This window comes from Urocitellus parryii, chromosome 9 (assembly GCF_045843805.1).
Source record: "Urocitellus parryii isolate mUroPar1 chromosome 9, mUroPar1.hap1, whole genome shotgun sequence".
NCBI classification, from domain to species: Eukaryota; Metazoa; Chordata; class Mammalia; order Rodentia; family Sciuridae; genus Urocitellus; species Urocitellus parryii.
In genome coordinates this window covers 82,999,426-83,027,309 of record NC_135539.1, presented here as the reverse complement: position 1 = coordinate 83,027,309, position 27,884 = coordinate 82,999,426, and the positions used below count along the sequence as shown (strand labels likewise).

The window sequence follows — 27,884 nt, the reverse complement described above, 5'->3', positions numbered from 1 at the left end:
GGTGCCAAAGGGAAACCAAGATTGGTTTTATTCTTTAGACAATGGCTTGCTCCTCTCTATTTCAAATGCAAATGATTTAAGATATTTTTGATCAGGTTAGCTACCTATTAATTGTCTGAGATCAGAATAGGAATAATCAGTGTCTCTAAATGAGTGAATTAAAAACAATGTATCCTGTCTGATGCTAACTAGGTTTGTTTATAAAACAATTTAAACTTAATGGCTGAGAATATCATACAAGATTTCATGTGTAATATGAAACTACTAAAGAAGTTGCTGTCCAAAGTAATATATAAATAAAGGAATAACTGAAATTAAAATACAATGAAAATTGCAAGTGGTCCCTGGTGAGTAGCAATGAAAGCTCCAAGCCTGTTGATGGAAGGGGTGCTATTTTGTGTTTCTTGGGTGGCCATACTTTGAGGTCAGGGGACGTGCTATGTATTCACTCCTTCACATCCAAAGCTGGCAGCGGGCCACAGACCTGTTACATGTTGTGCATACCCACGTGGACATCTAGCTTTTGGCATTAAGCCAGTCACAGCCAACTTTAATTTACATATCTGGGTAATAGCATTTCTATAAGCATCAAAATAAAATGCCAAAACACTTCAAGTTAAATAATCTTCATTTTTACTGCCCTCACTCTCTACCTTCAGCATCAGGGACCAAATAGTCATTACAAATGCCTGTTGAACTAGGGCCATTCACAGGGCTGCCTGACTGCATGTACCCAAAAAATCTGATGAGCTCTTTTCAAATTTACTTTAAAATTAGTGCTTCTTTACATTTGGTGCTATAAGTTTCTAAGGGAACCCCAAGTAATTATGAATGATGAATTAAGGAAGGCAAAAGGCGTTTGTATATGTCTTTTGGAAAAGTCAACAGTTATTTGTACTTAATTGTATGGTAGCCATTATCCTAATATGAATTTGATTCCTCCCATAAGAGGCTGGTATTGTCATTCACACTTTATAAAAGTACACATTTAGGTACAGAGAGGTTAAGCCATCTGCCCAAGGTTCCACAAGTGGTGGAGTCAGAGTGGGGATCTGAACTCAATTCTGAACTTAGACACTAGGCACTTAACCACTACATCGCCCCATGAACTGAATGTTATTCAGCCCCTAGAACAATAGTATAAACACTATCCTTTTACAAATACTGAAGACCCAATGAATTAGTGAAAAACCTCCCAGTCAGATGAAAACTCCCTTGCAGCTTCAGCCTTCAGATAGGTTTTTTCCAAGTACTTTTAATGTGATTTTATTTAAGAATAACTGAAAAGGTGCAAAAGTTCCTAATTGCTCTAAAAGTCGTATTTTAGGATCAAATATGAATGAAGCTAAAAAATTATATCTGAACCCTTCATTTTATACTCAGTGAGATTCAGGACATGTTATTCCAAAACACAGCACCTAGGCACACTGAATGTTTTAAGCCAGAGGAAGGACTCTCTGATCTTCCCTGAAGCTGATCATAAAACTTAGAAAGGGTTTTTTTGGCCTTGCCTTAAAGCAGGTCAGAAGACCCTCTTGTGAGAGGTGCCCTCCCCCTCCCCTAGTGGAGGAGCATCCTGAGCTCCACAGTCAGGGTAGAGGACACATAGAGACGACAGAGCCAGTAAGCCTCACGGTTTCCCCCGGTTTCTTGCACGAGGCTCAGACTTTTTTTATCCTATCCTACTCCTCCACGATGCTTCCCTTTCCATTAAACTCAGCATAAAAATACCGGGTTTAAACACTTTTGGGGTCTTCATTTTCTTAACGTTCTTATGGCACATAAATTTCAAATGAGATAAATCTGAATGCCTTTCTCTTGTTACCTTTTTATTCCAGAAGCCTCAGTCAATGATGGGTAGAAGGAAAAGGTCTTTTTCCTCCTCTACTATTATTTTGTATAAAATTATTATCTTCTTTTTCAAAATAACTTTCCCAAAGCATATATCTTCTATTGGAATAATCGGTAAACCTGTCTTACTCTCTTTTCCAGATAATAAATCTCTTAAGGAATTTCATTTTATATAACCTTGGAGGTACCCCAAATAATTACATAGCAAAAGGGACTAAAGAGAATTTTATTTTTAGACTATTTTTTAGAATGAATCTCTGGCATAAATAAGCATAGGTATAGAGTTGTTTGTGCATTTTAGCTACATTTGTTATAAAACAATTATAGATTTGTCACAATCTATGGAGAAAATTACAGTTGGAGGGGAAGTCCAAGATCAGTTGACTTCAACCTGCTTTTTTTAAAGTTAGGGAAGCCATGAGGTTAAACATCACATGCAGTGAATTAACAGGTTATCTCTGTACTTGTACTGAGTGACCCCTAGGCAGCATCAGCAAATATTGTTCTCATCATCAATTGCTTTTTAAACATTCTGCTTCCAGAGACATTTCCTTAAACAGGCCTCAGAAGAACCCCTCTTCCACAGCAGGGTGGACCTATCTACTCCACCTCTCCTCCTAACCCCATCTACCCTCAATACCTCTGTACCCCAAAGCCTAGCAAGAGAAATATTTCTTGAGTAGATAATATTTTCAAAATAAAAGGTTAGTTTATCCAACAACATAAAAAATACACGTGAAAGTGTTACAATTATACTTCTAGGAAATCAAAGAAATAACCTCAAGGATATTAAACAGATATTAAACAGATTCTAACTAAATATCCAACAGCATACTGGTAAAATAAATCACTATACTTGGAGTAGTAAGTAGCCATTAAAAATCATATGAAATGATATCTAGTGATCTGAGTAATTTAAGACTAATTGTTCAGAAGAGAAAAAGGGTACCTAACTGTACTAATATTATTATACTTCTGGAATATTGTACAGAAAAAAGTCTGGAAGTTGGTTTTCATATTTCTCTTGGGATGGTGACATCAAACCTTATTTATAAATTTCTTCCTTTTGCCAGTCTGTATGTTGTAATTTTCCTACCAAGGCACATGCACTGCTTCAGTAATGAGGAAAAATGATGTTGTTTTCAAACGGAGCATGTGCGTAGGAGAGTGTGCAGAAAAGAGTTAACGTGGCAAGCTGACTGTTCTCCTTGGAAAGATATGCTTGCTAGGCGGCCCGTGGCTGGTGTCTGGGAACTTGGCAGTCAGAGCCTTCCCACCACTGTGCCTACACTGCTCAATGCTGTGCTTGCTGAACACCTGCTGTCCTCTGGGAGTCTGGAGCTCCAGCATGTACAAAGCAGATGGTGCCTCTGTGACCAGCCCCGAAAGGCCCTGGTGCTCAGTCTCTGACAAGCATCCTGGCAGACAATAATACTTCACGTGTGTCACAACCTGTTGCTGGAGGAAGTAAGTGTGTTCTTGTGCTTTGCCAGGAGGAGACTGGAGGAGGTTTGTGCTGGCTTCTCCCAGACTGTGCCCCATGTTCCTCTTCCCTTTGCTGATTTTGCATTGTACCCTTCCCATTACAAATCTGATTTGCATGATAAGTCCTTAAATCCACCTAGTAAATACTGAACCTGGGGGTGGTCTTGAGGAACCTTTAACATGTACCTAAGATATTTCTTAAAAGTTGAAATATAAAACCTCAAAAATCTTGGGTAAGAATAATAACAAATCAGTATAATTGCCAATTCTGTTTGATAAGTTGGGTATTTTAAAGAAACAGCCTACCAGGTAACTAAAATATCCAGGTTCTATCTTATGTATGCGCAGATTATTGTAAGAATCACTTACAGCAGGATGGAAAACATTGATGGCTTGAACAGAAGCCTTTCCCTTCTGCTTGTACCCGAACACCAAGTCAATCCAGTGACAGATGTTCTGGGACACATGGTCAGACTCTAGAGCCTGCCGGTGGATGAGGATAAAAAGGCGAGGATCGTTACGTGCCCACGGGGGAAGGTTGACGTGATTAACCCGTTCACCATTCTGACGCACACCAAAATCAAAACCTAAACGAGAAGATTAATATCAATGTTTACTTCCCAAAGCATGCTTCACTCAGCGCACAGAGTAGGCCTCAAGAGCTCTTGGCCTCAGCAGATGAGTACTCCCAAGCTAGGAGCGCTGACCTTTGCAGTAAGAAACATGAGTGCTCGCTCACTTTCTGATTTAAGGAGAGGGCTGTGTGCATAAATGCTATCAGGATTAAACTTAAGATCTTTCAACTTGATCCATGTACCACTTTATACCCACAAATCAGATGAAGAAAAAGTAGAAAACCACTGCTCACAAATTCCAAATTCCCATTAATCAAATCTACAAATGAGATAAGTTCTTAAATATCTGGTCAATTGTAAACTTGATTAAAATCAAACTAAAACTTCAATTTTTTTGGTATTAACATTTAAATGAATTTATTTAATGAGTTATAATTATTTAAGAATTTTTAGTAAATAGTATTCTGTACTTTGAAAAACCCAACCAATACAAAGCACATACAATCCTAGAATAAACTGAGAGTGCCTATTAATTTCATGGGTATCTGTTCTGATTTCATTTCTACAATGCACTGCTGTTCCAACAAAGTGATACCAGCAAGTGGAATACCAGGATCCTTTCGTGACACAAATGAGCTCATCTCTGTCTGTCTCAGTCTGTTAGCCCAAAAAAATCCTTGGAAATGTTTATTAAAAAAAAAAAAATCATCAGGGCTGGGGATGTGGCTCAAGCGATAGCGCACTCGCTTGGCATGCGCAGGGCGCTGAGTTCGATCCTCAGCACCACATTAAAAAAATAAAAAAAATAAAGATGTTGTGTCCACTGAAAAACTAAAAATAAATAAATATTTAAAAATTCTCTCTCTCTTTAAAAAAAAATCGTCCTAAAAGAAATACCTTTGAATAAAAATGTTTTTGTGCTACATTTTACGGACAGAAAAGCTAAACAACATAACAGACAAAAATTAAAAAGGATCTTTTGAAAACTGAGTAAGATCCCTATATATCGAAGTGTTGTCTACTTCTTGATTGTGCATGAATACAGTAGAAAGATCTTTTTTCACCAATTTTGAAAGTGTTTTGAAATGATACAATGTGAGGTATAAACTGAGGGCTTACATAAAATTACCATGCGGTGAGATGGGGGCTATCTGAGAGCTCCCAGGTATTCTGGAGCAGCCCAGGGCCAGTTTGGGAGGTCCTAGCCCAGGCACCTGCAGAGCTTCAGGAGATCAGTGTGCAGCTATTTTCATTTTGGGAAATGAAAACATTATCACACTCTCTCAGAAGTACAAGTTAGGAATGATTTGCTGCTGGGGGCTGGAGCTGTGGCTCAGTGACAGAGCGCTTGCCTCACACATGTGAGGCTCTGGGTTCAATCTTCAGCATCACATGAAGATAAATAAACAAAATAAAGATATTGTGTCCATATATAACTAAACTATTTAAAAAAGAGAAATGATTTGCTGCTGTACCTTCACGGTTGACTAAGAACTCAGGAAGATAGAAAAACTCTGGAATAAGCTCCTTCACATCAGTCATGGATTCAAAAGACGAGAGGCGCCAAGTTGTATTTGTAGAATGAAAAGTTCTGTCTGGAATGTCAAAACTTTGATCTACAAAGAAATACAAATAATATAGTTAAGACACAGAGACTTAATTTCATTTGAAGCCTGTCATAACTTTTGCTACTTCAAAAAGATCAAAATAATATTTATTTTGTTTGTTCATAGTTTAAGAGAGAATTTATATCCTTGAAAATATGTATTTCCATAAATAATTTGAGACCAGTTCCATTATTTTTCACCTCAATCATGATTTCATAATATACATACTGCTTAATTGATTACTATATTATTACCCAAGTATAATAAAAGTTCCATAAAAGTAGGAGCCTGGCTATCTGTCATTTACAGTAGTACATAATGGATACACAACAATTTGTTTACTGAGTGAAAGAATTATAAAGAAGGAAAACAAGGGATTTTGAACATTTTTTAACATATTTGTTGTCCATTTATATTTCTCTTTTGAGACGTGTTTAGTTCTTTTGTTCATTCATTAATTGAGTTATTTTTTATTTTACTTTTTGCAATGCTGGGGATTGAACCCAGGTAGAGTGCATGCGAGGCAGGCATTCTACCAACTGAGCTATTTCCCCAGCCCTGAGTTATTTTGTTTTTGGTGTTCAGTCTTTTGAGTTCTTTATGTATTCTGGATATTAATCCTCTGTTGGAGGAACAGCTGATAAAGATCTTCTTCCATTGGGTTCTCTCTTCATGCTCTTGTTTCTTTGCTGTGCAGCTTTTTAAACTGATGCCACCCCAAATACTGATTCTTGGTTTCATTTCTTGTGTTTTATGCCTGCATTGATATGTTGGAGTGTTGAGCCTATGTTTTCTTCTAGCAGTTATAGAGTTTCTGTCCTAATTCTAAGGTCTTTGATTCACTCTGAGTTGACTTTTGTGCAGGGTGAAAGATAGGGATATAGTTTTATCCTTTTACATATGGACATCCAGATTTCCTAGCACCATTTATTAAAAGGGCTGTCTTTTCTCTAACATATGATTTTGGTACCTTTGTCAATTATCAGATGACTGTATCTATGTGAATTTGTCTCTGTGCCTTCTATTCTATTCCCTTGGTCTTCCTGTCTGCTTTGATGCCAATACCATACTGTAAAATTTGAGTTTTGGTATTGAGATGCTTCTGGCATCATTTTTGTTGCTTAAGATTGCTTTGGCTATTCTGGGTCTTTTATTCTACCAAATTAATTTTAGGACTATTTTTCCCCTAGTTCTGTGAAGAATGTCATTAGTATTTTTATGGGGATTGCATTGAATTAATATAAAGCTTTTGGATGGCCAGCAAATATATGGAAAAAATGTTCAGTATTCCTAGAAATTAGAGAAATGAAAATCAAATCAAAATTACATTGAGATTTCATTTCACTCCAGTTAAATGGCAATCATCAAGAACACAAATAATAATAAATGCTGGCAAGAATGTGGGAAAGAAGGTACCCATACATTGTTAGTGGGGCAGCAAATTAGTATAGCCACTTTGGAAAGCAGTATAGAGCTTCCTCAAAAGACTAGGAATGAACCACCATATGACCCAGCTATGCCATGCCTTGGTATTTATCCTAAAGTGCTAAAATCAGCATACTATAGTATATGGGCATATTAGTAATGTGTATAGCAGTGTAACTGCTGTAAACCAGCTCAGGTGTCTGGTAACAGATGAATGGATAAACAAAATGTGGTATATATACACAGTGGAGTTTTATTCAGCTACAAAGAAGAATGAAATTATGGCATTTGCTGGTGATTTAAAATAATCATAATGTTGAAAAATCTTTAAAAATTAATTGCTTACACTATAAAATTAGGGTACATTTTATGGTTTGTAAAATACATCCAATTTTTAAAAAGTGAATTGCATGTTTTTAAGCAGACATGTTTAAATTGAAGCTAAAAATTGAGACAATAGTAAGATGATTTCATGTACTACAGCTCTTTTGAGGAAGATTTTGGTGAAGGAATAAATAGAATTCCTGTGATGTCATTAGTCTCAATAAGTTCTCAAGAAGTCAGAAAAAACAAAAGATTTCTTTGTTCTGATGACCCAATAGACTTTCTGTGCAGTTATAAAAAAACACCCTTACCTTGATAGGCTAAGAACATTTTGGTGAAAGGAGGCATCCTGACCAGGAAGTGGAGCACAGTGCCGCTGTTGGAGTAGTGGGAACCGTAGTGGTAGGGCTGCACAGGGGGCATGGGGTCATCCTCCCTGGCTCCTTTGCGGTACTCTTCCTCCAGATACTGAAGGCAACAAAGCCCCAGAAGACTAATGATCATGTGCTTCAGGCAACACTGGGAAAGTGCTGCTTCCCTTTTCATCCTTCCCTGTCACCCATGCTCTTCTCCCTGGCCTGTCTGCCCACTCTTGACCAGAGACCTCAACCACCTAGAGAGTCTAGGAGTCTGTCCCAAACCCTGTGAGCCTGACCACCTGAGCTTACCCTGCATCTGCACCCCTGTGCTCTTAATTACTCAGAAACCCCACCTGCCCTGCATCCTCCCTCCAGCACACCAGCTCCCAACATCTAAGTGGATCAAGCACCCAAGGAACGGGAGCTGCTCCCATCTCTAGAGAGGCCTGCATTTGAATAGCGTTTCACCTTGTCCATACAGAATGTTTCTCCAGAAGGGGAAATGCAATAGAAATGCAGACATCACCCATTATTACAGAGTTACTATAATACTGCATGGCTGCTCTGCAGTATGTTACACAGAGGTGGAAAAGAACATGGTGATCTTTTATGATTCCTGTATTCCCAACATGAAGGAGGAAGTTAACATCTGTGTACATCACTGTGTACATCTCCCCTCGGTTCTGTCTGGCTCCATAACAAAGTCAGGTGTACTGGATCTTTGAATCCCTTTCATACTCCTATAGACAGCCCCACTTTCAAGTGCAAAATCAAACTGTGACAGTCACAGGTTCTTAGAGGAATGTTTTGGGAACTGTGATATAAAATAATGTGTGAATATGAGAAAACTGTTTCAGCTGCTTTTATCTTGATACTGTTGTGAAGAACATAATTGTGGCAAGTGAGTTTTTTATATTTCCAATAGAATTCCAATAATACTAATATCACAGAAAAAGGTAATTAATTCATTTCTACTTTTAAAATTGAAAATCTGGTAAATTTCTGTTTTGATAAACCAATGCATAATTTTTAATGATTAATAAGGTTTATGATATACAATCAATATTTTATATTGCTATGTAAATTACACTGGGGGATATAAATAGCAGGTCCCTGGAAAGATTTATGATTTTTATAAGAATTACAATTATGTATTTGAATAACAATGGATTATTAGCTTTCAATTTATGCCAAAATAAAGGTATTCTTTTTCTTAATTCTCTTGAGTTCTCAGAAAATTGATTTCATATAATGATTTCTAGTTGTCAGCCAATTAAAGTACAAGGAAATGAAAAGAAAAAGCAATAGTATAAATTTAAAATTAGGTCATCACAAGTCTATAAACAAAACCCCATTTTTCATTTATCACTGAATGAACAGAAGCTAAAGCTACCTTGTATGTGTCCACATATCGGTCTTCTTTTTCTTTGTACTGCACAGCTATAGGCTTAGAGAGATTTCTACAAAGAAAAGGATAATGAGAAAAGTCTGAAACAACTCGATATTGCCAGGACTAAGCTGTGTTTCATACTGGGAGTAAACAAGGGATCCACGAAATGCTTGGCCCTTATTTTATGTTTACACGTGTTGCTTTGCAATCAACAGTCACCACTTAAAACTATGGCTGTTTAAACAACTAAGGTAGAATTCTTCATCAGGTCTGTACTGTATTAGAATTCCTAACTCATGTGTAACCTCAACAAGAGCTGCTCCCCCTCTTTCCTCAGCCTCCCCAAGTCATAACTGATGCTGCCCATGGCAGCTGATTTTGTCAAGACCTGAAAGTTCTTGCTCCATTTTCCAGACTCTATGAGTCAGGCAGAATAAAGTAAAGGGATATTTGGACAGTAATTATAATCATGAGGGGAGGCTATGTAATTATGAGCCTAGTTAGTAAAAATTGAATATATGATACATGCTTAAAATGACCAAGTTGAGATTTGGAATGAGTACTGCAATAAATATCATGCAATCTAATCAGGAGTTGAGGGATGCACTGAGCACAGTGACGGTATGCGTGCACACGTGTAACCGCATAGTGTGGGTGTTCCCCCTGGCTGGATACCACATGCTGCAATTCTTGGAGGTGACAGAATGCCAGGACCATGTCCTCACTTTTCCATGCTACAGAATCAAGTGGCATCCTGTGTGGCTCTTGAAATAGTCAGAGAAACAACTCTGATAAGGAGAGACAGGCTGCTCTGGCTGGGAGCCATCTGGTCTGGCACAGGGAAGGGATAACTAGGATGGAATAACTGGCACTGTAACGAGGTCAACAGCAAGACAAACCTCAAGTTCAGTAGGTCAAACCAATTCTGCGTACGAGATACAGAAACAGCCATTTTTTTGGATAAGTTATTATTTCCTAGGGATACGAAACTTAGAAATATTAAATGCTAATTCTATTAAGGCTTTTCTAATTAAAAACCTTGGTCAAAAGTAAGAACAGTTTTATAGAATAAATATGAATTCACATCTCAAAATCAGAGAAAATCTTGTTTAAGATCCTGGCATGTGGGGCTGGGGCTATAGCTTAGCGGTAGAGTGCTTGCCTAGCACATGTGAGGCCCTGGGTTTGATCCTCAGCATCACATACAAATGAGTAAATAGAATAAAGGTATTAAAAAAAAAATCCTGCCATGTAATTTATAGTAATTGTTGTGGCTGACAAATCAGAAATTATCATTGAGCAAACAGAATAAACTAAAAAATCAGTTGCAATACTACTACTCACAGGTAATTATTTTCATATATATTTGCCCAGATTGTTTTCATTGATCTATACACATATTTACTGTTTTTTAAAGTAAAAAAAAATTCAATGCTGACATATAATATATATATATATATATATATATATATATATATATATATATATATATAGTATTGGGGAACCCTTGGGAACTCCTAGCCCTTTTTAATTTTGAGACACAGTCTCACTAAGTTGCTTAGGGCCTTGCTAAGTTAAGTTTGGCCTCCAACTTGCAATCCTCCTGCCTCAGCATCCTGGGTCACTGGGATTACATGTGTGTGCTATTATGACTGGCTATGGTATTTTTTTTTTTAATTAATTCTTTTTTTTGAGAGAGAGAGAGAATTTTAATATTTATTTTTTAGTTGTTTTTTTTTTTTTTTTCAGTGGACACAACATCTTTGTTTGTATGTGGTGCTGAGGGTCGAACCCGGGCCGCACGCATGCCAGGCGAATGCACTACTGCTTGAGCCACATCTCCAGCCCTATGGTATTGTTTTAATAGCTACAACATGTAACAATCTAATTAAACCTAGTGTTGGGCATTTAGGGTTTTTTTTTTCTAAATTTTAGCTACTTTGAAAAAATGATTTGAGGACTATACTTGTGGCTAAATCTTTGCAAGCAGAACCAGATGCCAAAAAAATGCAATGATCCAGGCAGAAGTGGTTCCTAGGTTCATGAAACCTATGGCTAATGGGAGTCTTTGTGGTAGAGCCCACATCCTTCAGTATTTTCTAAGAAAAAATTCCTAGAAGTTAAATTGCTATACAGAGTATGCACATTTTAAGTTCTCTGGATAGACATTGTCAAACTGCCTTTTAGAAAGAGCAAATTTCTTCATACCAGCAATGCATAAAATGCTTAAATGTCACTGCACTGTATAAAAATGCCACTTGTTCTTTTTAAAATTGACAATGTATTAAGATGAACCCAATTTCTTGAGAACTGTCTGAGTCAGGCACCCCTCCCTTTTTGTTTGGCAGTTATAATTAAGATAGGTTAATATACCAAGTGGAATATTTGGAAAAAAATTTTCCTTAAATTACACAAGAGAAAAAAAAATCAAGCTAAATAAACACAGTATTCTCTCATGAACTAGGCCAATTTTGGTTACTTAAAATACAGTTCATTTAGGAAAGGCAGAAAAATGCTGAATTCATGTCCTTTAATTCTCAAATTTCAAACTAAGAAACTGATACTCTAGTATAATCACTAATGGACCAATGAGGTTTATTTTGTTTTGTTTGTCTTGTTTTCCTTTTAAAAGATATAAATTAAGTATTTCTAATCCGAAGATCTGGAATCTGAAATGCTCTAAAATTCAAGATATTTTAAGCACCGTACTAAAAATCAGATTTGGAGCATTTCAGATTTCAGATTTTTGGATTAGGGATGCTCAACTGGTAAAAGCTATGCAAGTCTTAAAGATGTCAAACACTTCTAGACTCCAGCATTTCAGCTAAAGATACTTAACCTGGGTAGTTAGGAACTTAACCTATCTTTTCATTTCAATGTATTTTAATTTCTTGCAGTCGTTGTTCTCTCTGATTCTCAGACTGTCCTATCTTTGGTAATGAGAGCCACTTCAGTTTGTTTCTGTGCCCTTTTGACAATACAATATTAGTTTTTTTATTCTCTGGCACAACAAAATATCCTAGGTTTATCTTGCACACTTTCTTCTAATTTATGAGAAATGAGAGAATAAGAAATCACCATTTTGCCATCCCTAGATCATAAAGATTTTGTAATTCATAATTGTTGAATTGGGGTGATAAGAATATGGGGTTTCATTATACAGCCATTTTATATTTGTGCCTGTTTGAATTTTATAGTAAAAAAATCTTAGTGACATAAATACTATGTTTGGATGAAATCAAAAGGGTTTTTTTTTTTTTTACTCACCTATAAATAGAGGGGTCACTGAGGTCGAGGGTTTCACTAATGTAATCAGCAAGTATAAACGGGAACACTGGGTACTGCATGAGATCATTGAAGGATCGGCCAGCATGTTTGTTTAAGTGAGTCAAATATTCAAAATTGGTAATTTGTCCAGTATACCACAGGTTTGTCAGAGCAGTAATATTGCCATATTCCAGAAGGTTTGGTAGGTTATTTGTGAGTATACTGTGGTACACATCATCTCGAACCTAAAAGGGAAGGATAAAAAAAAGACCCAGATATTGTTTAGGCTATTGACACCCTTTCCCCACAAAGAACTGTAACATTAAAAACATGCTACCAATCCCAAGTCCTCCAAGAAAAAAGGTTTTCTTCAATAAAATGAACTGGTGGAACACTGAGATTCAGAGTAGGTCTTCCTCCAGAGGCAGGGCTCTTAGTTATTATGCTTTGCTGCTAGAAAAATCTCCTAATAATTATCTGTTAATAATTTCTAAGGAAAACCTATGCAGGAAAGTGCCCTACATAAAGTTAATGAAATGTCAATAAGAAAAAAGAATTTCCTTTTGGATAAATATGACATGGTGCATTAGGAAGGGCAGGGCTCTGCACTGGAGTCTTGAGCCAGCTTAGAACAGATGTGGTCTGTGCTTCTGCTTAGACTTGGTGCTGAGTTACATCTGTAATGTGGAGTGAAAACACTTCTCTCTTAAAAATCAAGTGGAATATCTTAGGTAAATGGGATTTCCAGTAATAAATGAAAACAAATATGAACTCTTTTTTGTAGAGATTCACAAAAGTTCTGTCACAGTAAAAGAGTATTCTGATTCTTCTAAACCAATTAAATGTCATTTAGTCTCTGATTTGATATCAAGCTTGATATCAAATCAGAGACTCTGCGTCTGATAGAAGAAAAAGTTGGCTCCGATCTACATATTGTGGGGTCGGGCTCCAAATTCCTTAATAGGACACCCATAGCTCAAGAGTTAATAACAAGAATCAACAAATGGGACCTACTTAAACTAAAAAGTTTTTTTTTTCAGCAAGAGAAACAATAAGAGAGGTAAATAGGGAGCCTACATCATGGGAACAAATTTTTACTCCTCACACTTCAGATAGAGCCCTAATATCCAGAGTATACAAAGAACTCAAAAAATTAAACAATAAGATAACAAATAACCTAATCAACAAATGGGCCAAAGGACCTGAACAGACACTTCTCAGAGGAGGACATACAATCAATCAATAAGTACATGAAAAAATGATCACCATCTCTAGCAGTCAGAGAAATGCAAATCAAAACCACCCTAAGATACCATCTCACTCCAGTAAGATTGGCAGCCATTATGAAGTCAAACAACAACAAGTGCTGGCGAGGATCTGGGGAAAAGGGTACTCTTCTACACTGCTGGTGGGACTGCAAATTGGTGCGGCCAATTTGGAAAGCAGTATGGAGATTCCTGGGAAAACTGGGAATGGAACCACCATTTGACCCAGCTATTGCCCTTCTCGGACTATTCCCTGAAGACCTTAAAAGAGCGTACTACAGGGATACTGCCACATCAATGTTCATAGCAGCATAATTCACAATTGCTAGACTGTGGAACCAGCCCAGATGCCCTTCAATAGATGAATGGATAAAAAAAATGTGGCATTTATACACAATGGAGTATTACGCAGCATTAAAAAATGACAAAATCATGGAATTTGCAGGGAAATGGATGGCACTAGAGCAGATTATGCTTAGTGAAGCTAGCCAATCCCTAAAAAACAAATACCAAATGTCTTCTTTGATATAATGAGAGCAACTAAGAACAGAGCAGGGAGGAAGAGCAGGAAGAAAAGATTAACATTAAACAGAGACATGAGATGGGAGGGAAAGGGAGAGAAAAGGGAAATTGCATGGAAATGAAGGGAGACCCTCATTGTTATACAAAATTACATATAAGAGGTTGTGAGGGGAATGAGAAAATAAGGACAGAAATGAATTACAGTAGGTGGGGTAGAGAGAGAAGATGGGAGGGGAGGGGAGGGGGGATAGTAGAGGATAGGAAAGGCAGCAGAATACAACAGTTACTAATAGGGCATCATGTAAAATTGTGGATGTGTAACCGACATGATTCTGCAATCTGTATTTGGGGTAAAAATTTGGAGTTCATAACCCACTTGAATGTAATGTATGAAATATGATATGTCAAGATCTGTGTAATGTTGTGAACAACCAATAAAAAAAAATGTCAGTTAGTAATGCATGGGAGGAAAAAAACTCAGAAAAGCCAAGCTTTTGCTAACAACATGCAAAATACTCATGGTAAATGCTCAGGCATAGGAAGAAGAGCCACAAGGCGGGAGAGTAAGAGATGGAACTAAAAGAAAGTGACAACAATGAGAAGCTGTGGCTGTAGTCTTGGAACAGGTAGAACCAGAGTTTAATAACCCAAACTTGTAGCTTAAATCTGAAGAAGCTTGGGCTGGGCTGGGGCCTAGTGGCAGAGCACTTGCCTCACATGTGAGAGGCACTGGGTTGGATTCTCAGCACCACATATAAATAAATGAATAAAATAAAGGTCCATCAACAACTAAAACAAATTAAAAAAATTCTAAAGCTTGCCAAATCACCATGGATGGAACAGAGAGTGTGAGGGAGAGAATGGTGGAAGATGAGGTCAGAGAGTTAACAAGGTACACAATTATTCAGGGCTTTTTTAGGCTACTGTAAGGGCTGAGTGACATGGGAAGTAACTGGAGGGTTTCGAGCAGAAGAACAGCATGACCCAACACACTCCACCTGTTGTGTCAAGAGCAGTCTGGAGTGGAGTGTGTATGGAAATGGGAGGCCAGTTAAGAGGCAGAGAAGATAGAGGCTTAGACCAGGATGGTATCAGAGGAAAAAATTCTGGATGTATTCTAAAAGAATAGACATGGGGATGAAAGAACTGTAAGCCTAGGATAATCTCAAGGATTTTGGCCTAGATGTCACAGAGATGGTTGCCAAGTATTCAGATGGGGAAAGCTAGGAGGGTGTGGTGAAGCAGGGATGTTAGAGGTTCATTTTGCTACATGTTACATTTAAGATGCCAATCAGTAACTTCCAAATGGAGAGGCCAAGCTGGGGTTAACATTTGAGTGTGTCACTTATGTGTTGAAGATAAAGATGTAAGGTACTGAGAACAAGTTGTAGATTGTCAGGATGCAGAAGGCATTTTAATGCCATAGATTAGAGAAAAAGAGAAGAGGCCTGAAGAATGAGTCCTGAGCCACTCCAGGAAGAATCTTCAAATAAGACTGGGTAGAAATGGTTGATGAAAGAAAAGAAGAATCAAGAGGAAGTGGTGGCCCAGAAGCCCAGAGAAGGTTTTCATTAAGAAGAACAGAGCAATCATCTGCATCAACCGCTGCGAACAGGCCCAGTAAGACAAGGACCAGGAAAAACAAGCACAGGGTTTAGCAACATGTTGGCCCTAGTGGCCCTAACCATAGTAGTGAGAAGGAAGCGACTGCAGCATTTCTGCAGGGGAGGATAGAGGACAGGTGCCCCAAGTGCCCCAGGGGGTTCTTTATAAGGAAAGCAGAGAAACAGTGGCTGAAGGACGTGGGTCAAGAGAAGGCTTGTCCCAGATGGACAACTGCAGCACTGAGAAAGCTGAAGTACTTCTTTCAGTCATTTTGGGAAATCCAAATTTAATGCAATTTTGAAGGTCAAAAAGAATGCTCATATAGCCAAGAGTTTACTTTAACTAGGACTAAGAAATAAGACAAAAAAAAAAAAAAAATTGGGGGCTTTCAGAACAGTGAGCTGAAGTTTAAATAAAATAAACTTTCACCTAATCATCATGAATAGAGATATTGGTCTTGGGATTACTTAAACAATATAAATCTATTTATAAAGCTGGATTTACCTTGGTGTTATCGAATGCTAGCAGAAGTGTCCTGCCATTTGTTAAAAAGATTTCTACAGCATTATCTCTTAGTTGCCACCAACGCTTGTGAACTTCTTTAATTTCCTCATATGTCCAGGAAAATGATGCTGGTTCCAATTCTCCCTGCAGGCTCTAAGACAAAAGAAATAGAAGTGTTTGCTTTACATGAAATATAAATCAGAATTTTAATTAAAAAATTTAAAAAATATCAACATGAAATGAAAAATCCTTCTTTTGTAGCAAAATGAAAGATAAGATGAATACTCTCCCACTATAAAACACTTTAAATGCTAGATAAAACTTAGGAATAAAAAAAATTTAAGACTTCTTTTTAGGTCAGTTTTAAACTTACAAAAAACTGAGCAGGTGAGTTCCCATGTGCCCTCTCTCCCAGCACCACAGCTGCTTGCACTCAGTTTCCCAGCTATTAATATCTTACATTGCATGTGGAATACTCTTATAATTAATGAACTAGTATTGATTCTTATTTTTACCTGAAGTCTTCAATTTATATGAAGCTTCATTCTTGGTATACATTCTATGAGTTTTGGCAAATGTAAAGTGACATGTATTCACCATTAAAGAAATATTCAGAACAGTTTCACTGCCCTGAAATCCCTCTGGGCTTGACCTATTCATCCCTCCTAACACTGGCAACCACTAAGCTCTTCCCTGTTTCACTTTTTGGAGAACATCATATAGTTAGAACCATAACTATGTAGTCTTTTCAGGTTAACTATTTTTGCTAAGCAAATCTTTTAAATGCATACCTGAGCCTACAAGAAAAGTAAATGAAATCCCTGGGGCGGGGCGGGGGGGCGAGCAGAAGTCACACTTTGGCTGCCTGGTTATGTGTGTGTTTGTAGGTATATACATGTATGCACTAATCCTGGTTCCAGAAATGAAATGAATGAACATCTATAACATACAAGAGATAACGCCTGTGTTTTCAGGAATCAGAGTGTTGAGCCCAGACTCTTTCAGAAAGCTAAAATCCATGACCAGACACATTCCCAGCAAAAGTACAGACAAAACCAATGTGCAGAGAATATCAGGAAGTGTCCCTCCTTGATCTGAGTTGTGTGGAGAACAGAAAGAGGCTTCTGAGAATTCAGACGCCATGCCCACACATGGGTCTGAGTCAGAGTAGCCTGTCTGCATGGCCTGGAGACCTCCAAGCTGTGAGATGCAGCTCCTGTGCTTAGAGCCACCCTGCAAAGGCAAACCAGGGTCTCTGGAGGAACACCGCTGAGACTAGTATGGCATTCTCACAGACCAATACCCACCAGAGCCAGGGACCCTTCCCATGTACCTGGGGGAGATTGAAAAAGTGACCCCTGGAAAGCCCTAATCCTAGCCTGCTCAGACAATCCCCCACATTCTGGAATTAGAGGTAGAGCCATGGGTCCTACACATCATACCATTACTGTCTCCTTCCAAAGTATAAAACCAAGAAAAACTGAAACAATGTGAGTCTAATAGTTTATAAATTAAAACTGAATACATGAATTGTTACTCAATGCTTGTAATAGAGAAATCACAAAAAATGTTTGTAATAAGTATAAGACTTTAAATCCTCAAATAAAGTGCCTCCTAGTTTTTCCCCCTATTAATTTTCACTTTTGAAAAACTATGTTTGTCTACTCCTTTTGTGTCAGCCAACAGGAAACTCAGAGTGAAATTTAGAACTCAATTGCAATTAATATTTTATTCCAAATTCTCCATTTTCAAAAGCATGTTTAAATTTTTAAAATTTGAATTGCTATATTCTATGTTTTCCCTGGGTCCCAAATAATTTTTAGAACAGAGTCAATAAATTATAAATAAAATAAAAAATTTTAATGAAAGCACAATATTCTCAGATTTAAACGAAATTCCTTTGTTTAGCTTCAATGTCAATTCAATTCAACACACACAACTAAACATCCTTGTGCAAGATACTTGTTAAGTGCTCTGCATGAAATAAAACTGTACAAATGCTTAAAATGCAAGATAGTAAATGTCATATAGGATGAAATAATACCATAAATGCACTGAAGAAGGAAAGGTCCTTCAAGCTATCAAAAAGCAAAGGCATTTTCAGAAGTCTTTAAAAGAAGGAAAATGTCATCTCTGGACACAGGAAAATGTTATCTCATATATCAACTATGAAACTATTTGGTTGATAAAAAGATACATCTTGAAAAATAACTATACTTTTACTAACTGGGACAAACCCTGAGTTAATTTCTATATAAATCAGGAAAGAATGCCTCTCAATTTGGGGGGCTACATTAAATATTTTCTTGACTTTTTCACATTATTGGTTTTATAATCAAATTTGATGTTTTCATTAATTAATTACATTAAAAATATAGTCATCATTAAACCATATGTAATCTTATTTAATAGCCTTAGAAATTCAAGGCTTTAGGATTTTTCTAAAACAAAAACCCTTATTTCTCTTATTATAGGAATCTCAAAAAATACTTTAATGGTATACAAAGTAATTCAAATGGATTAAAAAGACTTACTATAGGAAAATATGAATTAAGAGTTCTTTTTTTGTCTTTGGTACTGGGGACTGAATTCTGGGCACTCAAGCACTGAGCCACATCCCCAGCCCTTTTTTGTATTTTATTTAGAGACAGGGTCTCACTGAGTTACTTAGCTCCTCGCTTTCACTGAGCTGTCTTTGAACTCATGATCCTCCTGCCTTGGCCTCCAGAGCTGCTGAGATTACAAGCGGTTGCCACCATGCCTGGCTTAAGAGTTCTTTTCATTATTTTCTAATAATTTATTTATTTTCTAATAATAATTAGAAAATTTATTTTCTAATAATAATAAAGTATCGGTATATCCAGAGAATAAGCTACGTGAATATCCTGATGACTTAAGTTATTCAATTACACAAAATTTTTCTTTCTTAAGGTACTTAATAGTAAATTGGGAGTGGTGGGGAGTAGCTACTGTGGCTACTAAGGACACTGCTGAGACAGAATGGACATAAACTGAAGTAAGAGGAGCACTTTAGAATATGAGACATAATAGTAACTGCAGAGAGACTCGGGCCTGCACAAGCCAGAGGAGATGGCACAATCTTCCTTTTAAAATTACCTTTTAAAACTGTTTGTCATTTAGATCAATCTATACACAGAGTGACAATAGATAAGCCATAATAGTTCTGCCTGCTCTCTCATAATGGATTATATATTTTTGAAATTTGTTTAGGCTTAATGTAAGTAAAAACTTAAGCCTCTACTCACCGAACTTTCAACTGTATCAGAAGCATTATCTTCCACAAAATACATTCCACATTTACCTGCAGAGTAAGAGTTTACAAATGTACACACACTGTTATCAGATATGATTAAAGCAGTACTTCTGGAGTCCTTGGGCTTACTTTGAACTCCATACCTAGACACAGTTCCCAGCGCTCAGTAAATATTTTTAAATGGTATCCATAAGATCTTGGGCAAGTTACTTAACTTCAATGTGTCTATTAACAAAAAGATGTGTGTGTTGTGGGGGAGGCTGTAATTTATAGAATTATTGTGAAAATTAAATTAAAATATATAAAAATGCTTATCAGTAGTGTCTGGCACTTAATGCTACATAAATATTGGCTATTTATTATTATCTTTATGCTTTTTATATTACAAGCACGTTGATTTGCTTTGTTTTGTCAAACACTAATTTAGGTCAAGGAGTAAACCAAATTTTCTAGCAAAAGAGGATTAATAATAATCCTTAGTTGTTTTAACGATTGAAACATTCAATAGAGCAAAATAGCTCCCATTTTTTTTTTCTGCTTCCTAGTCTGCCTGTTGCTAACACATACCATGTTTTAAAATGTTAGGAACTTCCCTGGGGCTCTGCTGCCAGCATGCTGATCACCCTTGAGTTCTGGGGGCCCATGCAGCAGTGGCATAGCTGACTCCGAGAAGGATGATATCTCCATCCTTGGGATGGTGGGGCTCAGTCCCAGCGAGCTCAGAACTCCATCTTGGACCATGGAGGCTGCAGCTTTTTCAAATTTGAGTGTGCCTTAGAGTCACAGAGAACTCGTCCAAACACAGACTCCACCCTCCATAGAGTTTCTGATTCAGGAGTTCTGGGTGGGGACCAAGAATGCATTTCTAGTAAGTTCCCAGGTGATGCTGAATGCTGCTGATTTAGGACCAGCTTTGAGCACCACTGGCTGACAGCATGCTCATGGTTCTTTAAAGGATTAGAGACCAAGTATTTATAACTATTTCTTCATTTCTTGAGGGAAAAAAAATCCCCATCAAATTTAACTATAAAAGTATTTATGAATTAACAATCTTGGCTTTTCTCTCAGAAGCACAAGAAGGAATATAAATTATGAAAAATATCAAGGTATATAATATATATGTCTTATGTATAAGTGTATCTGTTAAAATAGTAGGAAATATAAGTATACCAATATATTTTTATTTTAAAAGTCTAAATTGGTATATTGTAAAAGGAATGATTAGATTTAAAATGTGCACATATGAAGACATCAGATTCATTAAAATTTTAATTATGTGTTTTCAGAAACCAAATGTCATCTCCCTCCCTCCACCTCTTTCTTTCCTCCCTTCCTTCTTTCTTTCTAGTTCTGGGGGTTGAACCCAGAGGTGCTCTACCACTGGGCCACACCACCAGCCTTTGGATTTTTTATTTTGAAACAGGACCTCACTAAGTTACCCAGCCAGGCCTGTACTTGTGACCCTACTACCTTAGCATCCTGACTGTATGTGCTGCTGTGCCTGGGCAAGATATAATTTCTTATAATTTATGAGTCATAAGCTTTATACTAGTCCCTCCTTATCAGTGGTTTTGCTTTTGATGGTTGCCATTACCCATAGTAAACCATGGTCCAAAAATATTAAGTGGAAAATTCCAGAAATAAGTCTTTAAGTCATAACTTTTAAATTACATGTTATTCTGAGCAGCATGATAAAACCTTGTCCTGCTCCATTTTGCCTGAAACATGAATCATCCCTCTGTCCAGTGCAGCCATGCTATATATGCTACCTGTCCATTAGTCACTTAGTAGCCATCCCAGTTATCAGATTGACTCTTGTGGTATTACAGTGCATTCAAATAACACTTATTCAGCTTCATAGTGGCCCCCAAGCAAAAAAATGGTGATGCTGGAAATTCAGATGTACCAAAGAGAAGCCACAAGTGTTTCCTTTCAGGTGAAAAAATGAAAGTACAATAAAATATTTTGAGAGTTATTTTGAGTTATTCACATAACTTATTATTAAATATTGTTATCATTGCTCTATTTTATTTTTAGTTACTGTTGTTAATCTTTAATGTGCTTAATTCACAAAGTTTTATCATAGGTATGTGTATACAGGGAAAAAAAGTATACACTGGGTTTAGTACGCTCTATGGTTTCAGGCACACACTCAGGGTCTAAGATGTATCTCCTGTAGATCATGGGAAACTATTGTCTATATAATGTCATAGACATGTGGTATTAGAGAAAGTTTATCTGATATAATGTAAATGTGTCAAAACACTTCAAATTATCTAAGGATAAACTGTATATAAAATTCTTCAAAATTGACTTACCTAATAACAATTCACCAGCTGTCTCTCTAGATGGTGCAACGCTGATACATCTTCGATTTACTCTGGCAAAACATATTTAAAATCACTGCGATTAAATGTTTTGACCACTTTTAGAGTGTAAGTTTTATCTAGTGGAAGATTTCAGCAAAGTGAACTAGAGTTTCAATAGCATGAGGTATCTTGTCAAAACCCACGGGGCAATATTATGTCTTAACATTCCAGTGGAGGAGGAAAAGACTGAACACTTTAGAAATTCTTATAATTCCTGAATACACAGTATAAGGGTTTGGCTATGTAAAAGAGACTTCAATGTCTCAGATATTCAGTAAAAAATAGATATTGTTTGATGCTACTGATACTTCAATACATAAAGAAAACCTAGTATACTAGGGAATCTTGGAGTCAGAAAAGTTTTATTCTCTATTCTTTTGTCAAGTTATTTATTTTTTTGAGGCTTAGTTTTTTATATATAAAATAGGCATGATAATAATAGCAACCACAGCAACTGTAGTGATAATACTATCAATAGTTAATATACACTGACACACATAACACTCAATGCTATGAAAATTTGAGTATGATTATTTCCCTCCTTTAATAGGTAAGGAAACTGAGGGAGAAAGGCTAATAAGTAATTTGCCCAAGATTAGATTACTAGGAAGAGTTGGTTCTGGAATTTGAACCTTTAATTGCTACAATATATTGCCTGTTGATGAGATCACCAGCACCTCTATCTACTCTATAGAGCTATCAAAAAAAAGTCAACTACAAAAATATAAGTATGCTAACAAAGGTCAGACACAGTATGACAACTGAGATGTAACAGACTGTGCTATCAGTAATGCCATTTAGAATTTGGTTATCCAACCATGTCCTGTTTTGAGCCTCTCTTGTTTAGGACTTTTCTTAAAACCACAGCAATTTATAAAATGAATATTACAGCAATGCTACAAAAAAACCCATACATTCACAAGAAAGTGAATGTCTGTGGATATGGATTAAAATTTACCTTATAGATTCACTTGCAGCTTTGTCTTTGACAGTAGAAGAGAAAGAAGAATGAGTTTTGTCTTCAAATAGGTAAGAGAGTGGTGGTTTGGCCACATCTGTTGGGGAGGACATACACATTATCTAATGACCATAATCTGCCATATTAATGTGCTGAGGAAGAAGCCACTATTACCTTCTGATTTTTGTCTATCTCTCAGTAGATACTTATTTGGAATAGTTAAATAACACCTCTGTAAACGTCTCCTCTCTCGGTTTGGCCCTTCTGTGGGATCCAACTGCCATGAAGTTGGATAGTAGATGGGGTCATACCAGACAGCTCTGAAAGTGAAAAAAAAAAGGAACATTTTAATTGGCCACCAAGGACTTACAGCCTTAAAAATCACAATAGAAACTGAGTAAATAAATAGCAATGAATCTATTAAATTAAAAAAAAACAGTATTTAGATATTTAGGCTAAGGACTGCATATACATAGAACAAAAGAATAATATAAAAAATATGTATCCTTCTGCTCCTGAGTCCCAGTTTCTGAGCACCCTTCTGGAGCAAGCTCTGCTTCTAGTTTCTTGTGTCTACTCAATTTTTAAAAAGGACATATTACCCCTACTATGAAAACTTTAGCAACATAATATAACACATTAGATTTTATATGTTTAACTAATGAAAAAAACTTTTTTCCAAGTTAACTTTTTACATTTCCCATTGTGTCTATTACCTAATATAAAAAATTAGCTTCTTTTTGTGATATGTATCATATATAAAATGTTTTAAAATAAATTTATATTTTAGCTGACAAGAATATTAAATATTAAGTATTAAAATATTTTTAGAAATAAATAAGAGGGCTGGGGTTGGTTGTGGCTCAGTGGTAGAGCCTAGCACATGCGAGGCCCTGGGTTCGAGCCTCAGCACCACATAAAAAACAAACAAATAAGTAAAATAAAGGTGTTATGTCCAACTACAACTAAAAAAAATATTAAAATTAAATATTAAATATTAAAAAAAGAAAGAAATAAGAGAAAAATCACCCTTAGTCCTAATACCCTAAACTTTAGATTCTTTCATTTTTAAATATGCATCTGTTTTTAATTTGCAGTTATAGCTATTACATATATATTTCTATGCCCTGCCTTCTTTCACTGAACACAGCATAACCTTCATTATCATCTTTTCAAGTGTCTGCTGAATATTACACTGAGTGGACGAACCATGACGTAGATGTATTTAACCATGTTTCTAGTACTCTTCATTTACATTCTTTTCAATCAATTCACTAATGTGAATGATACAGAGATGGAAACCTTTATGTTTATTGTCTTATGTATATTGAATATTTTCCTTATGATGGAATCACTAAAACATTTTTAGAGTTAAAAATGTTTGTAGGGAAGCTGGGTATGGTAGCACATGCCTATAATCCCAAGGGCTCAGGGGGTTGAGGCAGAAGGATTGCAAGTTCAAAGTCAGCTTCAGCAACTTAGCGAGCCCTAAGCAACTCAGTGAGATTGTGTCTCAAAATACAAAATAAAAGGACAGGGGATGAAATTCAGTGGTTAAGAGTCTCTGGGTTCAATCCCCAGTACAAAAACAAAACAAAACAAAAAGAATGTGGGGTTCTGACATAAATTGTCACAGTGTACAATGCCACCAGACCTCTGCCCAAGGACAATTAATATTCTCAGTTACTATCTTGCTATGGATACTAGCCCCTGAAAAAATATTTTTAATGTAAAAAGTAAAATGGGGTATCTAAAAGCTTAAAAAAATCAAATTAGCCTCCAGCAATACTGAATGCTTTCTCATTTGCTTATTAGCTCTATTTGTTTCACATGAGAAGTATGTTCATATCTTTTTTTTAAAATATGCAATGCTTCACAGATCTGTGTGTCATCCTGTGCAGAGGCCATGCCAACCTTCTCTGTATTGCTCCAATTTTAGTACACGTGCTGTTTGTGCTTTTGCTTTTTTGAAATTAAGGGATTATGATATTTTACTTTCAAATATGCATAAGGTTTCCAAACAATAGAAATATTAACTCTTTGATAAACTTGCTAAAAATAGACTTCAATGCTTTTTCATCTTTACACTAGCAAAAAGTTAAAGTTCAAAACCAATAATTTCTTTCCAGTTTTTTCTGTTGCATTAGAGCTTCTTCAGAGTTGATGCTCTATTTTCTTCCACATTATAAACTTTTTTAGTTTAATTCTTTCATCTACCTATAATTTATCTCAGCATGTAATAATGTATTTTAGTATCCTAAGTCATACGAATCAATTTTCTTGAATAATTTAAAAAATAATACTTAAATTTCCCTCTTTTCATAATGCATCTTCTAAATCACATTAAACAAGTCTTAGCTAGAAAAAGATCACTTTTTTCAATTATCCTACTTCAGTAATTTTCCTATTCATTTGCAAAGACTGTATTTTAAAATTAAAGTCAATTTTATGTCTGAAAGAGCTAATGCCCCCCCTTTTTTTCTCCAAGAATTAAAAAAAAAAACTCTTATGATTATTCTTCAAAAAAAAAAAAAAAGAAAACACTTGTGATTAAGCAAAAAAATGTTTAAACTATTGAAACAATTTTGTGAATGTGAATTCCTGAGTGAAAACAGTGTTTAACACCCACTTACAAAACCCACAGGTAAACAACTTTAAACTGCTTCCCCTGCTCACCTATCATGTGTCAGCTGCTGAATGAGCTCCTGCCAGTGTCTGCTGGCACTCAGGTCAACTTTGTACATTCCTCGGATGTGCTGGATCACCTTTTTCCTCTCAATTCCCTGGGAAAGAGACACTGCCTGTGTGATATCTGCAGCTATTTTAGATATATCCTTTGATTTTGAATCCAGACGCTGAAAGAGACTAAATAATAAGATTGTTCATAAGTTAAGTGAATATGGAATATTAAATACTTATCAAAACACAGTACTTTTAAACTGAAAGATTACATGAGGGTTGGGAGTATAGCTCAGTGGTAGAGTTCTTGCCTGGTATGCACCTGGCCCAGGGTTTGATCTCTGCCCTACCACCCAAAATCTCAGAAAATCAAAAACCAAACCAAACCAGAAAAGCTAAAAGTAAACATGAGACCTAATGATCCCCACAGGATATGACTTTGGAACACATAAAATCTTACCTTTGCTGATTATTATTAACTGTTTTCTGCCAGGAAGCTTTGTTCATGCCTTCTTCAGTTTCATATTTCTTTTGTTCCTAAAAGATTTGTATGATAATATATTACATAAAATTTCTTTCTCGTCATGTGCCAATGTTATGGTATGGAGGCTAAGAAACTAATTTTAAAACCAAGCTAACCCAAGAAAAAATATCTTCAGGAGACCAGGATATTAAAATACATAAGGCACCTAAGTAATGCTAGCACTCTCCTTTGTTACTTCATGCTTTGGGTTACAGAAGTGAAGGTAGAAGAGTTCACTTCTAAACTGGATGGAGTAACAATGCCACCTGCTCCCCTATTTTGCCTTTTTACTGAAGAACCCATAACTCAAGGTATGGATCAACTTGCTTATCACTATAAGAATCTTCCCTTTGCTGAAGGCTACTGACAATGGACAAGGATGACTACAGAGAATAAAAAGCTCCTTAAAATACCTACATTTTTTCTCTCAAAGTGAAAAAGCACCATATAGTTAAAAAAAAAAATCGCTTCAAGTTTACCATCAGTGATACTCTACAATTAAAACATTTTTCAAAATTATACTCAATGGTAATGGGAACAATCATGGTTCCACTGACTCACCTCTTTGATCATTTTAATAAGGTCTGGTTTTGATGGTGCACTGGGAGGGATGCACTTGTGACCACATAATTTTAAAGTATTCATCAGCAGTTCTGCTGCGTCTAGTTCCTCTTCAGTCAGCTCGTCTTGGTGATTATGTATCAACTCTGACAAATACAAAACTAACTTGGCTCCATGCTTTAAAAAAATAATATTTTTTTTAGTAATAAGGAATTTTTATTTATTCCAAATAAATTATTTAATAGTAAATTAGATTAAATTGCTACACTGATTTGTTTGAATCTGATCTGAATACATCAGGTACAAAAGACATCTCCAGGAACAAATGAAAAAAATTTAATTAGGCACTGGATGTTTGATAACATTACAGAATAACTGTTGATTTTGTTAGGTGTAATGATGTTATTATTGCAGAACAAAACGCCTTTAAACAAAAATTGTAGAAAATGCCATGATTTTCATATTTTACTTTAAAATAACTTAGAAAAAGAAGACACGACTCCAATACAATAAAAACACTAATGAATGTTAAATCCAGGTGATGGTGACATAGTGTTCATTATATTATTCTGTCTATCTCTGTATATTTGACATTTTCCATTTTAAGAGGTTAAAAATCAGAACACTAGCTAGCTAACTTTTGGGGACAGAATTTTGGAGAGGATTTGTTAAAGGAATAAAAGATATGGGACTACAGCTGGGGATACAGAAAAAGACTTCTTGGTTTTTCTCAGAGAAAGAAGGGAAACTTTTTTTAAAAAACCATAAATGTGAAAGAAATATGCTTTTCCATTCCTTTTCTTTTGATTTTGCTCAGTAGAAGAGAAGTTGGTGAAATTTCCAAAACAAAGCCTATCTTGGCTCATCTATTCACTGCTTTCAGAGAGAGCAAGAGGTGGAAAGCTCTGGAGCCAGCGAGATCTGAGCACCGAGTTCCACACGCTTGTCCAGGGGAGTGGTTTGGGTCAGTCTTCTACAGGCAGCCCCTCAACCAGAATTAGAGCATTACATAAGGTAGACAATTGTTCTTTGCAATCCAAACTGAAACCCAACTTGGGCTCATGCTTTTCAAAGTACATGTATGAAGTACATGTATGAAGACATGAATTGGTGTGAATTTGTATACAACCAGAGGTATGAAAAATTGTGCTCTATATGTGTAATAAGAATTGTAATGCATTCCGCTGTCATATATTAATAAAAAAATTTAAAAACACCACAAAAATAAATAAATAAATAGAATAAAGTGACTCTTCCATGTTATGGGTATTATATCAGATGGTAATGTGTATACAATATATAAATTTTGTCAACAATTTAAACTTGTCCATTTTGCTTTAA

General features: G+C 36.1%; 1 protein-coding gene and 1 pseudogene across 1 annotated transcript in view; both read right to left on the bottom strand.

The window, feature by feature from the left end:
- Lyst (lysosomal trafficking regulator) overlaps positions 1-27,884 on the bottom strand; it is a 157,074-nt gene that overhangs the window by 25,527 nt on the left and 103,663 nt on the right. Inside the window, exons 32-44 of the mRNA XM_026413069.2 lie at positions 26,544-26,720; positions 25,920-25,996; positions 25,457-25,645; positions 22,955-23,100; positions 22,781-22,877; positions 21,772-21,833; positions 19,446-19,501; positions 16,180-16,332; positions 12,284-12,528; positions 9,020-9,086; positions 7,579-7,735; positions 5,387-5,527; positions 3,706-3,923 (exon numbers count right to left, since the gene is read on the bottom strand). Coding sequence (XP_026268854.2) covers positions 3,706-3,923; positions 5,387-5,527; positions 7,579-7,735; positions 9,020-9,086; positions 12,284-12,528; positions 16,180-16,332; positions 19,446-19,501; positions 21,772-21,833; positions 22,781-22,877; positions 22,955-23,100; positions 25,457-25,645; positions 25,920-25,996; positions 26,544-26,720 — 1,785 coding nt within the window. The remainder of the gene's footprint in view (positions 1-3,705; positions 3,924-5,386; positions 5,528-7,578; positions 7,736-9,019; positions 9,087-12,283; positions 12,529-16,179; positions 16,333-19,445; positions 19,502-21,771; positions 21,834-22,780; positions 22,878-22,954; positions 23,101-25,456; positions 25,646-25,919; positions 25,997-26,543; positions 26,721-27,884) is intronic.
- On the bottom strand, positions 24,638-24,737 carry LOC113200234 (U6 spliceosomal RNA; annotated as a pseudogene).